Here is a 17,680-nt window from a genome sequence, read left to right as displayed (position 1 = left end):
TACTCAAAGACTTTCAAAGCTCCCAAATGTCTCGTTTTTAATGACATGGATCTTATTAGATTTTGGGGCAGGCATATAATACAAGGCTGGATACCTAGCTCTGTGTTATTGACGACAGGTTAGCCGCTAGCTTGGTAGACTAGGTGTCATTCCCATCTATTTAGTAAGCTACTCAAAGACTTTCAAAGCTCCCAAATGTCTCGTTTTTAATGGCATGTGTCTTATTAGAAATTGGGGCAGCAATTTCATTCTACACCTACACAACTACACAGTAGTGGTCTGATAATAGGCCTAGCGTGTGACTATCTGGTTCTGTAAAATGCTCAAATTAGCTTACCAAGCTAGTTTAAAACATCGAATGATCAAATGGTAATGTGTTGTGATCTATTTGTGTCCGATAAGTTCATGGTGTATTATTACATCAATCCATGTCAGCCACGAAATGTATTATCATCCAGGCTTTTTAAATTAAGTAAACACTTTCGTGCTGTAGCACGGACGGACACCATGCTTCTTCTTAGAAAGTTTCCTGTTTACTAGGTAGCCCGGCCCCCCTCGCGATTTGATTGGCCCTGTCATCGGATAACTTTCAGCCTTGCAAAACGACCGTGGTCCGCTAGACTGCCCCCGGGAGCAAATTCAATTTGCCGTCGCTAGGGGCGTGTAGATTTCTGGGCTACTATAAGACAAAAGCTCCGGGAAATCTGCCTCCTCAAAAGCATGGACTAAAGCCTCTCTGTGAGATTTCATTTGTAACCGAAACCGAAATTATACAGTACACTGTAATTCCAATACACTGATACTGTCGGGCTGTAACCAATCCCAGAGGGAAATGAAAGAAAAGTATGTTTTCCCACACAGGGGTGTCGTTCAGGGGGGTAAAGTGTGACTGAGTCACCAGGGCCCCATGTATATAGGGGGCCCACACACAGGCGGATTTATGCAGATATACGTGTGGCTGGAGGGGGTCCATTGGAGCTGATTGTACATATGGGTCCACAATTTGCTGCTACACCCCTGTTCTCGCAACCTGTAAGAAAACTGGCCCGACAGCACCAGAAACAGATGTAGATGAGACATGCAGTAGATTGTGGCCTTAGGGTTTTATTCAATAAGTTACCTGGTAGCTGTACCCAGGGCTCTAAATTAACTTTTTCCACCACCAGCCAATTTGGCTAGTGGACATTTTTTCTTACCAGCCAAACAGAAGCTCAACTAGCCATTTTTTTTAATCTCGCCAAAATAAACTATGCATTAGGCTAGTTATTTTTTTTCTAATTAAATGGTCATTTTGTCCAACTGTTTCTACAACACAGATACACTATAGGCCTGCATAGGCTACTATATGCCTACATAATAATTAAGCATATTATAATCCTAGGCTATATATTTTTTCATTATTTTTTAACTTCTGCTTTATTTTTTACTTTCATTACTTAGGCCTAATTAATTTGATTAGTTTTTGTTCAATTCCTCTGAAAACAGCTGAATCACATCGCACAAGCCACTCACATAACAGACCTTTAACATACAGTAGGCCTAACCAAGCACACAGCCAAACACTACAAAACCTCACATACGCACACCCCAAGGAAGGAGAGATGAGGGGAAAATGAGAGGAGAGAGGAGGAGCTCTTCTCTACCATGCGCAACAAAATGACAAGAAGCCTAGTTTAATTAAAAGTAAATAATATCTCAGGAATCTTCGCTTCCTTTGTTACTTCCACAGCTTCGTCGTTGGTTGCTTTTTTTTTTCCGATGGCGTGGGCTTTCCAACTTAGTTGCGCCACGAGTCTGAACATTTCAGAAGACAACTGAACTGACAGCTACGGTCACACTACTCTGACAGTCGGCTCTCCTCCTCTGCCCTGGTCGCTATTTCGTTCCACAACCACTCATTTTTAACGTCACTATTTACAATTACTAGGCTACTAGCATTCACCAACACACAGAACCTTGCTCTAACCCCCGCCACATTCTCATCACTCGCACAAAACATAGTCTACACAACAGAAGTAGCGCTATGCATAATCTGCGTAAATCCTGTTATTGAAACGGTCAGGGTTTCGCTGCTTCAAAAATGCAGCCTGTTACAGCAAGGTTCATATAGTAATAATAGCAGTAGTGACGGGGTTGTAGCGAAAGCGACGAGAGCATAGGAGGAGAGCTGCCTGTCAGAATAGTGTGAGCGCAGCTTAGCTGACAGAAGGCTGGTCGTCTGAAATGTTTTCAATCCTGGCGCGCGCAACAGCATGGAGTTGACGCTCGATGCACTGGAAAGCCCACGGTGGGAGGCTACGGTGGGAGGCTACGTCGTGACGCTAGTGTCCATGGGTAATGTAGGAAATCTCGCCCTATAACGTTCGTCAGAGCAGCGGTTTACCGTTCATAAGTTACTGTACTCGGGCGCTACTAGCCAAATTGGCGGGTAGGTATTTTTTTCTACTAGCCAAAATGAATTTTCACCCGTGTTTGGCGTGTTGGCGTGTGTTAATTTAGAGCCCTGGCTGTACCTTGACACAATAACATTGACTTCATGGGCTTTTCGAGTGTTAGTGGCTGTGCAGGTGTGTATACTGAATCCACAGGGGAATGACTGGAATAGACAAGTTGCTCAGACATGTACTCTGTGTTTGTTTCCTGAATGTGTCAGTACAGTAGAAACAAGATTATGCGTCATGAGACCTATACACTAAAGTCTTGGCTACATGTTTACAATCTTACATGTGCTCCCATGACAGCATGTTTGTAGGATAGTATGGATGAAAAAAAGGGGTGGAGTGAAAGTAGGCCTACTTCATTAATGTTATTTCTTTGCCCTTATTCTGTTTTTCTTTTCTTTTCTGTTTTATTCTGAAATGTTATTCTGATTTCTGTCTATCTGTGTGTCTGTCTTTCTTTCTCTCCTTTCGCTCTCTCTCTCTCTCACACACACCCTTCCTACTGTATGTGTGTACATCTCTCTGCTGTCCTGTATGTAGCCTATGTGCGTGCATGCTTCTGTGTTTGTGTATCTCACGTGCAGCTATTTCTGTCGCTGTGGCATGTGTCCCCTCCCCCCTCCCTCTGCTCTCTTTGTCGTTCATGACCCCAACCACCCCACCATGCCCCTTCATATGCTATCGCTCACTTTCTCTCTCTCTCTCTCTCTCTCTCTCTCTCTCTCTCTCTCTCTTACACTCTCCTCCTGCCCCTCCCTCTCTCTTGCCACAGGCATGTGTGTGTGTGTGTGTGTGTGTGTGTGTGTGTGTGTGTGTGTGTGTGTGTGTGTGTGTGTGTGAATAAGTTTCTCTTTTTGTCTGTATCCCTCCCTCTCTCCCTTGCTGCATGCCTGCCTTTTCCTCCCCTGCTCTCTCTCTCTCCCTCGCTCTCTCCCTCCCTCGCACTCTCTCTCTCTCTCCCTCCCCTCGCTCTCTCTCTCTCTCTCCCTCTCTCCCTCCCCTGCTCTCTCTCTCTCTCTCTCTCTCTCTGTCTCTCTGTCTCCCTCCCTTGTGCTCTCTCTCTCCCTCTCTCCCTCCCTCTCCTGTGTTGCACGTGCCCAGTGTGACACAGAGCATAGCGGTAACCTCATTTCACGAGCCATCAAAGTAGCTCCCCAAACGACATGAAATCCACTTAAAAGCACGATGCCCAGGTGCTGCCCACACTCCCCTGTGGCTCAGCAACGCACAAACTCACAAAGAAAAAAACAAAATCACAGTTATTTGATAAATGAATACTTTCCATTGGCTCCCCCCTTTACAAGAACAAGTATTGATCCTGCAAGAGTAAAGTTAGGACAAACTGCAGCATGGGATCAATTCTCCAAAGCATTTCAGGATTAGTTCAACACCAAACGTTGCAGGGGCTGACTGAGCTCTGAAAAAAGAACATGGCCATTTCTACAGAGAGGCACCAGCCGACTGAGCGCTGAACAGGAATAGGGGCCATTTTATATAGAAAGGCACCAGTTGAGTTCCTTTAAAGCAGGGGTGGGGAACCTATGTCTTGAGGGTCCTTTACGGCCCTTGAGGCCGTTTTCTCTTGCCCCCCATATCATTGCAATGTTATGCAGCTTCACATGAAATATTACATATTTTGTTAAGGAATCTTAGAAATTGCATTTTCTTTTTTTTTAAAGATTTTTTTGTCTTTTTCGACTTATTTGATAGGACAGTATGAGAGGTGGACTGGAATCAAATTGGGAGAGAGACGGTGAGGGGTCGGCAAACGACCCGGGCCGGGAATCAAACCCGGGTTAGCCACATGGCCATGGCAGGACCAGAAATTACATTTTCTTTTTTGCAATTACATTTTCTTTTTTCTTTTTATTGAAAGAATTTTCTTAACATTCACAAAAGTGCTCCTGTAGATCTACACATACAAAAAATGCTGCATATCCACATTGTGAAATTCCCATATGAATAATTACAGTCACAACACACAAACTAACAACAACAACAAAAACACAATGATAATAACAATAAAAGAAACAAAACTACAGAGCAAAACCAACAAAAAAAAAGAAGTATGAGGGTGCACCCGCGGAGGTATGAGGGTGGAGCGCCCCTATTTCCCTGTTCAGAAAAAGCCCTGTATACAGTACATCAGGTAGCAGTGTTTTATCCTCATCTCATAATAGTGAAAGGCTTAGCCTTGGGTCAGCGCAGATGAGTAATGTCTTCTCTTGTCTTTGCTTCTTTTAACATAGAAGGACATCTAATAACCCTTGGGATTAATAAAGTGTGTCTACTACGCTACTCTACTCTATGGGCCCGCAAGCAAAGAAAGTTCAGACTTTTGCCTCCTGATTTGACATGGGAATATGCCATGCACTGTATTGAATGATATGAGCAGCATCTACTAAATAATTACTTAAAGCTACTAAGTTACTAAAAAAGCTCTTCTTCTGTGCTAATCATCATGTCCCATCAAGTATTACCAATAAATACCGTTAGACCCCCCCTGGTCTGATGTGGGTATACAATTCTATTCTGCATCACGCCACAGCATGCCCATTGCCCATTGACAGTACGCCATATTGCATTGCAGTGCACTGTAGGAGGGGTAGCAGCAGTAGCAGCAGCGTTGGTGGTGGTGGTGGTGGCCCAAGCTCCCTGAGAGGAGGAGCTGAAATCAATCCTTCATTGACTCTGTCAGCATTATGATGGGAAGCTAATTAAGGCCCCAGGGAGGGAGGGATGAGAGGGAGCCAGCGAGAGGGAGGGAGAGAGAGAGATAGACAGAGCGAGAGATAAAGAGAGAGAGAGAGAGAGAGGGGGGGGGAGGAAAAGAGAGAGAGGGATGGAGGGATGGAGATGCTCCTGCTCTGGCAGGCCTCAATGGATAGCTCGGAGTAATAGTGGGGGCGTGTAGTGTAGAGCAGGGATGGGATTCTGAAACTTTCTTGGGTCGGGAATACCTAATTGAGCAGGATTTCCAAGGACCCTCCTGAAAATTTCACCAAAAAGTGTCAGAGAAATGTCAGGGAAATGTCAGAGATCAAACTGCTTAAACCCGGTCTCGAGTGCAATTTGCATCTTGTATTCATAGCAAACTTTTCCACTATGTAGACCAACTAATGTGCCCTGGGAGCTCGCGACCCATGCGCCCAGTGCTCGCAACCCATTCTTTGAGTACCACTCCCGTAGAGGAGGGGGTTGGGGTTGGGGTGGGGTGGGTAGCCCAGTCAGCAGTACCAGCTCTTGTTTTGGGTGGGGGTGGGTGGTGGTAGTTACCTATGCAGTGAAAACAGTGGTTGTAGGGCCAATACACTGATCCAGTGCATTATTACCTACTTAGCCATCTAGTGAATGACTGAATTGTGTGGCATTTTTAAAGGACCACTTCAGTCTATTTCAATATGCTGTTGTATTGCTCACGCTACCCTTGACTTGTCAATACCCGGTGAAGCCACATTTTTCGTCTCAGCCCTTTCCGACATCTGAGCTATTCTAATGGGGGCAGCTTTTGTTTACATTTCAAAAATATTTAACATAGGCCTACTCCAAATATTTTCCCAAAAGTTATCACTGTTTGCTAGCTGTCTGTTGATGTTGCATAACCTTTGGGATGTTTTTGGGAATAAATCAAGATGTTTTTTTGAAATGTAAACAAACACCTGCCCCCATTACAATAACCAGGATATCGGAAAGGGTTAGAGAGAAAGAAAAATCTCAGGTACTGACAAGTCCAGGGTAGTGTGAGCATTACAACTGCATGTTGAAATTGGCTGAAGTTATCCTTTAAATTTGAACAGGAGGTGAACAAAAAGTTATGACAAATAAAAAGAGATGGAGAAAATGATTTGAGCGTGGAGCATTTTGATTTTGAGAGTGTCCCAACTTATGTGTAGTTCTACTGTATTTGTAACTTAAGACAGACACATATTAGAGGGAGCCAAGGAGCTGTAGCCAACCAGCTGAATGCCAAATATGAAGCTTTCCAGCCAGTGCAGTTAGCTAAAATATTGGGCTTGATGTATCGACTGACTGACTCATCTGGCGCCATGGATAAAACATTATATTATTCAAGAATAATGGAGGTTGGCAGATCAAATTGATCATCTAGCCCTCATAATGTGCGCCGTTCCATCATTGGAAAGCCCCATTATTTGATGAAAAACCAAGTACAACACAACTTCACAACTTTAGTAAGATGTAATGACAATGAACTTTTAAAAGAGGCCTTGTCTTAACTCTTTTTTTAAAAAAAATGGTGGACAGCACAGCACACAAGAAAGGTGGGGGGTTTTACAGGAAAAGGAGGGAGTTTTTGGGCGTCTGTTTGGGCCTGCCCAGAACACCCACATAGTCCACACGGTCATGGTCATAAAGTACGAACGTGATATCGACTCACTCCAGGCCACTCACTCTGCTGGTTGGCAGAGCTGATACTGTGTGTGTTTGCGTGTGTGTCAGTGTGTGAGTGTGTGTGTGTGGATATGCATATGTGTGTGTGTGTGTGTGTGTGTGTGTGTGTGTGTGTGTGTGTGTGTGTGTGTGTGTGTGTGTGTGTGTGTGTGTGTGTGTGTGTGTGTGTGTGTGTGTGTGGATATGCATATGGGTCATTCTACGATTCGCCTGCGCTTTTAAGTCCATGGATTTTATTTGCCAATTCCACTAACTATTAACTGCGTCCAATGATGTTTTGGACATTAGCACACATGTATCTTTCATATAATACAGAAAGTGTAGACATGGCATTATTTCCCTCAGCAAGAATGAATATTTAATACTGGTTTTGGGCGTTTTCATGCTGTCCTGTTTTCCAAATGTCAGATTCAATCTTCATATTAGCATTTAAAGAAACTTGTTTTGCCCAAGACGATTGTAAATGTTGATTCACAGTAATCATCACAATATGACAAAACTGTCAGAAAGACCACTGTGCTTTCCATTATACATGAAATTTGCCATATTGTGTATGTCCACGAAAACTGTGTTAACCATGTCACAGTCCGAAACCCTCTCCATAAATCAGTAATGGTTTGGTCTTAGGCCATACGAATAACTAGCCTGGCTCTCGCGAGACCCCTAGTGCTTCGTGCATCTTCGTTACACTTCGTGAGCTCGCACATCTGCGCGAGAGTCAGGTTAACGAATAACATCATGTGATGTCATAACCTCTTTGGCAGGATATGGGAAGACTTTTTGGTAAGTTTTGAGCTCCATCCTTCCATAATGGAATCCATTCTTTTTCATGTTCTCATAGCAGAAAAAATTGCCTGTCAACTGTGTTATCAGCATATTCATAAGAATCTGAATTAGAAACCACATGTAGAAAAACACAGATAAAGCATACAAACACATGAATTGATTGAGGTGTTGTGGTGGAACTTCTGAGGTCCTCAGTTAGCACAACACCATAAAAATGGCTGAAATGTCAAGCCGTGTTACCATCAATGGTGTTATGCATCAGCTATGACAGTTGAGGAGGAGTATGTTTTTGCCAATTTATCTCCATATTGACAGACAAACAAGCAAAATAATTTGTGTTCTAGGGAGATGGGTTTGTCTGCTCTGTTTTTTCTCCTAAAAAAGTGCCGACTTGTTCCCCTGCACTGTTGACCGTAACACAGTTGAGTAACACGGTTGACTGTTTTGAAAGTGTTTTTGTGCTATTGATCCATTATGTGTTGGGAAAATCCTATAAACAGACACTAGGGATTATCTCTGGAGAGGGAAGTCTTGTGTAAGGAGGGTGACTAAATTCAAATCAGACGTTACAGGGATTTATAATGAAAAATGTGTCAGTCTGTATCACAGTGAATCATAAAATCCTACTTATGAAGCTCAACAATCACATTTTCTATATCAGTTGCACAGATTAATGACAATATTATTGTTAAGGGACATAAGCACTTTCAAACGTATGTTGTTTCAACTCTGTAGTATTTTTATATATGTTTGAAATGACATAGTATTTATCCATAACACTGTTGACAAAATAATCAAGCAAATTTTCGCTTTCATTAGAGTATTTATCAAATGATTTAAGATTAAGCTTGGCAATTTGTTTGTTTGGAAACTTAAATATATACACTATGTAAACATCTAGGTCATTTATTTGAAAAAAAAATACTGATAATTGACATTTTACGTTTGCCAAAAGTGCACTGGAAACGTAGAATGACCCACATGTGCATGTAATGTGTGCCCGTGTGTGTGTGTGTGTGTGTGTGTGTGTGTGTGTGTGTGTGTGTGTGTGTGTGTGTGTGTGTTTGGGGGGGGATATGCATATGTGCATGTAATGTGTGCCCGTGTGTGTGTGTGTGTGTGTGTGTGTGTGTGTGTGTGTGTGTGTGTGTACGCACATCTGTGTGTGTGTGTGTGTGTGTGTGTCTGTCTGTCTGTGTGTGAATGTGTGTGTGTAGCTCACTTTTGTGTGTGCGTGTGTGTGTGTGTGTAGCTCACTTTTGTGTGTGCGTGTGTGTATGTGTGCCTGTGTGTGTGTAGCTCACTCTTGTGTGTGCGTGTATGTGTGTGTATGTGCATGCTCATGGGGGGATGGGGGGGGGGGGGGGGGTGGTGATGCTGGCTGTTTTGAACAATTGCTTGATAAGATGCCACGGGGCATTGTCCCGTCAGTGTGGAATCAATGCCTGCATCCTCTGAACTGAACTGTGTGCATGCGAAGGCCTGCAGCAACAGCCGCTAACACAGCGAACCCGCACACACTGGCACAGCCTACACAGGGGCTCGCACTGCACACGGCTAAATTTAGATGCTAAAATCACTCGCCGAACGTGACATGAATGACTGATCAAGCAAAGTTTTGGAATTATGTGAAGAAAGACGGACCGATAGAAGTGCCTCTCCAATTGACAGGTAGGCTTTCATGCGCTTGTTTGCTGTTTGTTTTGATGTGTGTGGTGCGTTTGTTTGCTTTGCTTTGCTTGCATGTTGGTTCGTGGACTTGTTTGGTGTTTTTTTTTGTTTCTTTCTTTCTTTGATGAACCACATCTTCATATTTCCTCAGAAAAGTGTAAAAAGAAATCAGGTTACTTTACTAATCTGCACAACAGTGTTTGGCTTGCTGATGGAGGCAGATAACCTGATTCAGATATGGCTCAATGCTGTATCTCTTTCCCGATGGTTGGTCCATCCGTCCGTTGGGACGATAACCAGTGCCCCCTCACCCTCACCCTCTCCCTGCCAGCCCTCTATCCCTCTCCCTCTCCCTCTCTCTGTCTCTTCTGTTTCTCGTGCAGCACAGCAGTGCACACAGACAACACACAACTCAATATACAGTAACTGCACGTTATTCCTTCAGAGAATTTCTATGCAAGGATGTGACAACTCAAAATTGGCCTCACGTTATTCTTTCCACAGAAATTCATTTCACAGAAAGTGGCAAATACAGTACCCTCCTCATATCATCCTTGTATCTTGTTGCAGCACAGTACAGGCAGACAGACAACCAATTTAACGGCATGTTGCGGAATTCTTTCACCGAATGGCTATGAAAGGATGTGACCAAATAAAGCATCCTCCTTGTGTCATCCTTATCCTCGTACCTCATTGTGGCACAGACATGTGGCAGTGAGCATGAGGGGAATTGGAACCTGCTGGGTCAAATTTATCGGCATGTTATTCTTTCCATATAAAACCTCCAAGCAAGAATGTGAAGTGCCCTCCTGATTTCATCCTTGTTCTTGTATCTTGTTGTGACACAGACATGTGGCGGTGAGCATGGGAGGATGTGACAAATGAACCCTCCTTGTGTCATCCTCGTCCTTGTTGTAGCACTGTCATGTGGCAGGCAGTGAGCATGGGGGATTGGAACCTGGGAGCTGGGTCAAATTTATCTGCATGTTATTCTTTTCACAGGAAACTCCAAGTATCTTCCTGGTGTCATCCTTGTCCTTGTGTCTTTGTTGTGGCACAGACACGTGGCGGTGAACATGGGAGTATGTGACAAACAAACTGTCCTCGTGTCATCCTCATCCTTCTCCTTGTTGTAGCACCGACATGTGGGAGTGACCATGAGGGATTGTGACAAATAAACCGTCCTCAGAAAAGTGTAAAAAGACCCTCCTACTTGACACCTTAATTTCCCCCTGGGATCAATAAATGATACTCTACTCTCTACTGTATTCTACCCTCTACTCTACTCCTTTTTGTAGCACCGACGTGGCAGTGACCATGGGGGGGGGAATCAGGAGATGACCCCGGCTGGACTCGAACCGGGGTCCCCGTGGGTGGGCATGCAAGCCCAAATGTGGGGTGCTTCGCATGCTGCACCACAGCGCCCCAGGAGCTGGGCCAAATTTATCTGCATGTTATTCGTTTCACGTAAAACTTCCAAGCAAGAATGGTGTCATCCTTGTCCTTGTATGTTTTTGTAGCACCGACATGTGGCAGTAAGCAAACCACCCTCGTGTCATGCTCATCCTTTCTGTCTCCCTGCTGTAGCACCGACATGTGGCAGTGACCATGGGGGATTGGAACCTGCTGGGCAGCATTCTAGAGGAGGTGCACATCCACTCCACCATCGTGGGCAAGATCTGGCTGACCATCCTCTTCATCTTCCGCATGCTGGTGCTGGGCGTGGCGGCGGAGGACGTGTGGGTGGACGAGCAGAGCCAGTTCGTCTGCAACACGGAGCAGCCGGGCTGCAAGAACGTCTGCTACAACAGCGCCTTCCCCATCTCCCTCATCCGCTTCTGGGTGCTGCAGATCGTCTTCGTCAGCTCGCCGTCGCTGGTCTACATGGGCCACGCGCTCTACCGGCTGCGCACGCTGGACAAGGAGCGTCACCGGCGGCGGGTGCAGCTGCGGGCCGAGCTGGAGGGGGGCGGCGGAGAAGGCGACCCCCTGCTGGAAGGGGAGGCCGGCGGGGGCGGGGGCATCGAGCACCGGCACCGGCTGGAGAGGGAGCTGCGGCGGCTGGAGGAGACCAAGAGGGTGAAGAAGGCCCCGCTGCGGGGCTCCCTGCTGCGCACATATGTCATTCATATCCTGACCCGCTCGGTGGTGGAGGTGGGCTTCATCGTGGCCCAGTATATCTTGTACGGCCTGGGCCTGGACCCGCTGTACCAGTGCAACTCGTCGCCGTGTCCCAACATCGTGGACTGCTACGTGTCGCGGCCCACGGAGAAGACCATCTTCATGGTGTTCATGATCGTGATCGCGTGCGTCTCGCTCTTCCTGAACCTGCTGGAGATATCGCACCTGGGCGTCAGGCAAATCAAGCAGTCGCTGGCCGGCCTGAGGCCCATCCACGACTGCGACAGCCTGGGCAACCTGGTCCACAAGATCCCCAACCTTCCATCGCAGCATCAGCTGTGCCTGGTGGCCAACATGTCCCCGCAGAAGAAGAACTCGGGGGCGCTTCTGCCGACCAGCTTCGGCACACCTGAGGGACTCACTGACCCCAATCTTTACCTGACCTCAGCCATGGACTTAATACCTGTAGGCAGTGGGGAGGCACAGGGAGAGGAGAGCATTGAGGATGGTGGTGGTGGTGGTGGAGGTGGCGGCGTAGGTATTGGAGGCAATGGTGGTGTTGGTGTACCCGGCAGCCACCCCATCTCATGTTTCTCCCAGCCAACCCGGCAGCTGCGTCTGTCCAGCCAGGGCCGCATCCAGGGCCTCCGCTTCCAGATGCCCCCCGAGCGGGGCATCTCAGAGAGCCAGCCCCAGCTCCCGGCGCTCATGCACCACCCGCAGCCCCTGCACCCCCAGTTCCCCTCCACCTCCGTTCCTGACCCCCTCGGCGGCGGGGGGGAGCCCCACAGACGGCTCTCGGTGCTGACCCAACCGTCCCACGAGCTGCAGCTCCAGCACCTGCAGCAGCACCACCCGGGCGGACCCTTGCAGCCCAACCACATGACCGCGCCGCGCCTCTCCATGCCCGCGCTGCCCTCGCACCTGGCCCAGCACCGGCCCAGCTTGGCCGAGTCGCGGCGCCTCTTCCTCCAGCAGCATCAACAGCATCAACAGGACTACTCGTCGGACAGCGACGTCCCGTACCCGGCGCGGGCGGGGCAGCGCAAGGCCAGCTTCATGGCCCGCCTGCCGGCCTCGGACAGCGCCACCACCTCCAACGTGTCCAGCTGCCCGTCCAGCCAGCAGCACAGCTCGGAGGAGTCGGAGCTGGGCTCCCTCACCAACGTGGCCGGCAGCGGCAACCCCATGCTGGGCGGCGGGCGCCGCATGTCCATGGCAAGTAAAGCCAACAGACTCATGGAATCAGACCTGCTCATTTAGAATAGAATTAGAATGGGGAGGGGCGGGAAGGGATGGAAGTTAGACGTTAGAACTGGAGGAGAGAAGGAGAGAGACACACACAGACACACTTGCCAAGAAAGGGGGGTTAGTGTGTGTGTGTATATATGTGTGTGTGTGTGTGTGAGAGAGAGAGAGAGAGAGAGAGAGAGAGAGAGAGAGAGAGAGAGAGAGAGAGAGAGAGAGAGAGAGAGAGGGAGAGAGAGAGAGAAAGAGAGAGAGACAGAGACAGAGACAGAGAGAGAGAAGAACACAGACAGACACAGACACAAAGTCTACTCTTCCCCTGACTAGCAACTTTAGGCATACTTGATTGTTAAGAGGAGTTGGAGAGAGATGGGGTTTACTGAGGAGGTGAAACTTAAACTTAATTGATGTGAAATGTTACCTTATAACTTATAAAAGCAGCTACATGTACTGATAGTTTAATTGGCAGTACCGACAACACAATTCACCAGTCCTGCAACACTTTATGTGTATGTTCAGTCAGAAATCTACCAGCCAATGTGACCAGCATTCTGCTGGTTCCAATTAGGGCCTACTGTCCATGGGCAGCTACTACATGCAGACAAATTGTGGCATATTGTTACTCTCAATCTGAAAGGCCTGAGTGCTTAGGGCTTTATTTTTTATTCAGGTTTTGTGCACTTACGGCTGTAGAGGGAATGAATGTATTTCACATATTCACATCTGAGCATTTTTTCAAAGTTGTAACATGATTAACTCATCATCCAAGCTTTATAGCTGGGGAAAGGTTGTTTTGACATTTTTCTACACATCCACAGTATAACAATTTGCTGCATAACTTTCTAAAAAACACACTTCTATAGTACCTCTGCCAACGTCTTTCTGCATAATGGCTCTCTCTCAAACAATAGAAAAAAACAAAACTGTTTCTAAAATGCCACTGCATAACGACTTTCTGGCGTTGTTATTTTTCTGTGTTTCAGAGCGTATTCTTGGACATTTCATCCATAATGAAAAAGTGAACAGACTGAACAGAAAAGACTGAACTGAACTGAGTGACTGTCAGTGCTGAGCTAAGCTGAGCTGAGCTGGGCTGAGTAGCAAGCCACTGACTGGGTGCCGTTCGTCCGTCGTTCAGCGAGCGAGCGAGCGATGGTGCGATCAGGATGGAATGAAAGGAAAGGAGTTATCAGTGGCTCTTAGAGACTCCCTGACTCCCCCGCCCTGCCTGGTCTCCTAGCAACGCATTCAGGGCCGGTGACAGCTTTGGCTGTGCCCCAGGACAAATTCATCTAAAAAGCCCCCCCACCCCTACCGCCATACAGTACATACAATGTAATGAGGACATAATTCTGGGCCCCCCTCTCTCCCTCGGCCCGGGACAAGTGACCTGTTTGTCCCGGCCCTGTCAGCTTCCCTGAACGCATTCACACCAAAGCTGGCTGGTCACTTTCACCAGCTTTCTCTCTCTCTCTCTCTTCGAGGTACATGTAGTGCTTTTTTTCTACTACTACTACTACTGCAGTGTTTTTAATGGCGAGCACCTTAAAAAAAGACACCTGAAAGTGAAAGAAAGATAAATAAATTAAGAAATGATTTAAAAAGCAAAAAAAGAAAACTTTCCATTGCTCGAGAGCAATGGGGAGCAGATCAAACACCTCTAGACTGAGGATAACTGAATATGTTTAAGTGCTTACAGGCATGAAATGTGTTGTAAGTCTGAAAGATTAACAAATTGAGAATGAGAGGTTTTGAACTAGCTATGTACTTTGAATTGAAATGTGTTGGCTGTCTGTTTGTACGATTGTGCTGGAGACAGTGACAGTGGAAGATTGACTGTTTTTGTTTGTTTGTTCTTTGTCTTTTAATGTCTTTTCTTTTTATAGCAAATGCAAAGCAGAATTCTAATTAAAATGCTTTTTTTCTTTACAATGTTGTAGTGCTGTCGTTGTTTGTGCTTACGAGTTGCTCGTGTTGCTTTTTACAGTACGCTCTAAGGCATCTTAACAGTGAAGCTTGCCAGTCGAGGAGACGTTTGTTTTCCTCAACAGTCCTCCTACTCACACACTTTACTCAACCAATGGTGCAACACGAGAAAAAAAACACATCAGTGGGATGCCATGCTAAATTACTTTTAATCACATTATACGTATTTACAAAATTAGCAAACAAGATGATAACCCCCTACATGTGTACAGAAATGTTTCTCTGACTTAAAAACAAAGCACCAACATCAAACACGCACAGAGAGTACAACATACATGCAGATCCCTTTTGTGTCTATTTTGATCAAATGTAAAAATGAGGTAGGCTATATTGACCGTGAACAAGTTAGATGTCATTGTGCCAGGAGTGTTTTAAAATTACGAAAAATGTACAAAACTGGCATCCTGACTCTTGCACCCATCATGACCATAGTTCAAAATAATCGGGGTGCTAATACTTACGTAGATCATAAAAGGAAGAGCTCTTTTCCAAATGTGGTATATCCATTTTGTAGAATGTTGGGAAATTGAAATTTGTTTCTGGGCATTCCACTGAATTGCATTGCAAAATGCATTTTTATAGAGGTTTAAAAACTGTGTTCTCAAAACATCTGAATGGCAAGAAGTCACACATAATGGTAGGCCCTCTTAACAGTCAATTCCAATATTAAAATGCAAAAAGTTCCAAAAATGGTGTATATCTCATTTTGGAGAAGAGCTCTTCAGAGGTATCCCTCCAACGCAGAGGTAATTTAGACTTAAACCCACTATTAACTCACAAACATACAGTAGTTGTCCAAATGCAAGTACGAAATATGTCATGGAAGACCTTGCTACTTACTAATGACTGTTTATAAATACATAGCATACTCAGGGTGCTTTGACATTGTAATTAATCAGTGTAAAAGTGTAAACAATCTCTGTTGTGGTATCAAAAGTTTCATTTTTCCCCTCTTGGATAAATGAACAAAAAAGGAATAAAAATACAAATGTGAAAAGTAGGTGACAATGAATAGGTGAATACTGCCCTACAAAGACACAAGGAAGTAACTGCACATTTTGCTGAGTTTAAACTAGAAATTGACTTAAGTATAACACCTCATTTGGATCATGATTTAATCTTTTGCTTCTTGCCACCTTAGATTTGCACTTAAACCTACAACACGCTTTACTGGGTAGGGCGACTGAGTTTAAGACATTTTTTCTGCACCTGTGTTGATATAGTTCCTGCATTAAGCTATGCAAACACTTCAACACAGAGAGTTTTTAGGGCTAAGTGAGAGACCCTTTCAGACAAGAGTTCAATAATTTTAACGAGGTGGAATATGCTCTTTTGACAAAATGTGTACTAACTAAGCAGCACCCTGTCACCAGTTTTGTGCTGTTTCTAAACATAGCCCATGACAAAAGGTAATGATGTTGAACTACAGTATGTACATGTATGAATATGAATAGACTAATTCAGACTTTCATTAGTGTTTTTTTTTTAAAGTGGTCCCATAGGTAATCTACTGTATCAAAAGATGTCTAAAACTTCACAATGTATAGATAGTATGTAATTTATGGCTCGTAAATACAAGTAAAATTCCCAGTGGGCAAATTGAGGTTTCATTCGTTCATTCATTAATTTCTTAATTTATCCATTCATTCATTCATACGCAAGAAGAGGTTTGGGGAAAACAACTTCTGATAAACACTGCTTTAAAGGAAGGTAAGATTCATTGGCTATTACAATTCGCTGAATTGGGCTATTGTTCAGGTGTTTGTGATACAAACAGGAAACCATACAAAGCAGTATATTCCTGAGAAATGTTGATTATTATACAGCATGTGAACTCAGCAAAAGTCATACAGCACACAGTACAGTGTGGAAGAGTATACATTAGCCAAGAGGTAACGGAATGGGTTCCCTGTGTGGGTATGGTTCACTGAAGCACTGTAAAAAAAAACAAAAAAACAAAAAAAATGTTGAGTTATGTCAAACTTTGTTTTCGTCCTATGTTACTTCCCCACTGGGTGCCCCTTTTCTTTTTTTAAAAAAACTCGTCCCTGGTTTTGTGTTTATGTTGTGTTTGTATGTTTTGTGTTTACAGAAAATGGTTAGAAAACCCCCCAAACACATACAGACTGAAGCGACAAGCCCTGCCTACCCTGAAAAATGTTCATCCAACAAATGTGACATTAAAAAAAATGTTTGATTGATCCGCCAAACAGCCAAGACGAATGCTGCCCTACACATGTGGCATTCTAGGTCCAGATCTATTATACATACCCTATAGAAAATGATGAAATGATATGAAAACTGTCAGGATCTGGTAAACAGAATTGCATCATACAATAGCAATAATCCCTTTGTGGGTGTCGTGGGGCATAAATACACCCTGGCATTGGACTTTGAAGGCTTTCCCCTTGTGGACTGGCATAGCAAGCTTATTAAGCCGTCAAAATAGCTCCAATAACCGTAACATGTGATAGATTCATGTATAGCCCGCCTAATCTTTCCTTGTTATCCATGCACCCCCTCATTTCCTATTGTTATTATCTTACATTGTGACACCTTATGGTACCTGTGACAATAGGGTTGAACATCTTAACTTTCTAAAACATCTATTCATCTACAATAATACCTACTGTATGAGTTCATTTCAGTGCTGTCAGTATATAACAAAATGCACTAGTCTTATTACGACCCCCGGGCATGTACAGGTGATTGCAATTTCCCTTTTATATGCATGTACAATTCACTTGTAAAAGGAGATTACACTTCAGTTCTGGTTGGTTTTGTGCATAATTTTGAGTCAGAAGCTTAAACACGCACAGGCAGGCACAAATGTAAAAAGTATCTGTATGAAGCATTAATAGAGTAGACACCAGGAAGAAACAAGGCTTTGAGTGATGAGAACACAAAAAAGTAAACAAACAACAAGCTAGCAAAGGCCATGGGGTTACACCCTTTTTTTCATTTCAAGTCTTTCTGCCTTGTTTTTGTAAAGTTAGAAACTGGAATGTGAAAGTTCG

The 17,680-nt window shown here is 44.8% G+C and overlaps 1 protein-coding gene across 1 annotated transcript; it reads left to right on the top strand.

Annotated features, from left to right (window-relative positions):
- Window positions 1–10,916: 10,916 nt before the first annotated feature.
- Window positions 10,917–12,692, top strand: gja10a (gap junction protein alpha 10 a). The gene is made up of 2 exons (XM_063223852.1): window positions 10,917–11,894; window positions 12,030–12,692. The coding sequence occupies exons 1-2, from the start codon at window positions 10,917–10,919 to the stop codon at window positions 12,690–12,692; spliced, it is 1,641 nt and encodes a 546-aa protein (XP_063079922.1).
- Window positions 12,693–17,680: the final 4,988 nt, after the last annotated feature.

The sequence above is a fragment of the Engraulis encrasicolus genome, chromosome 19 (assembly GCF_034702125.1).
Source record: "Engraulis encrasicolus isolate BLACKSEA-1 chromosome 19, IST_EnEncr_1.0, whole genome shotgun sequence".
Taxonomy (NCBI): Eukaryota; Metazoa; Chordata; class Actinopteri; order Clupeiformes; family Engraulidae; genus Engraulis; species Engraulis encrasicolus.
This window is presented reverse-complemented; position numbering and strand designations above follow the sequence as displayed.

Coding starts and splice junctions, on each gene's coding strand:
- gja10a (XM_063223852.1), top strand. CDS start 10,917: ATGGGGGATTGGAACCTGCTGGGCAGCATTCTAGAGGAGGTGCACATC. Junction 11,895..12,029: donor CAGCCATGGACTTAATACCT/GTAGGCAGTGGG, acceptor TGTTTCTCCCAG/CCAACCCGGCAGCTGCGTCT.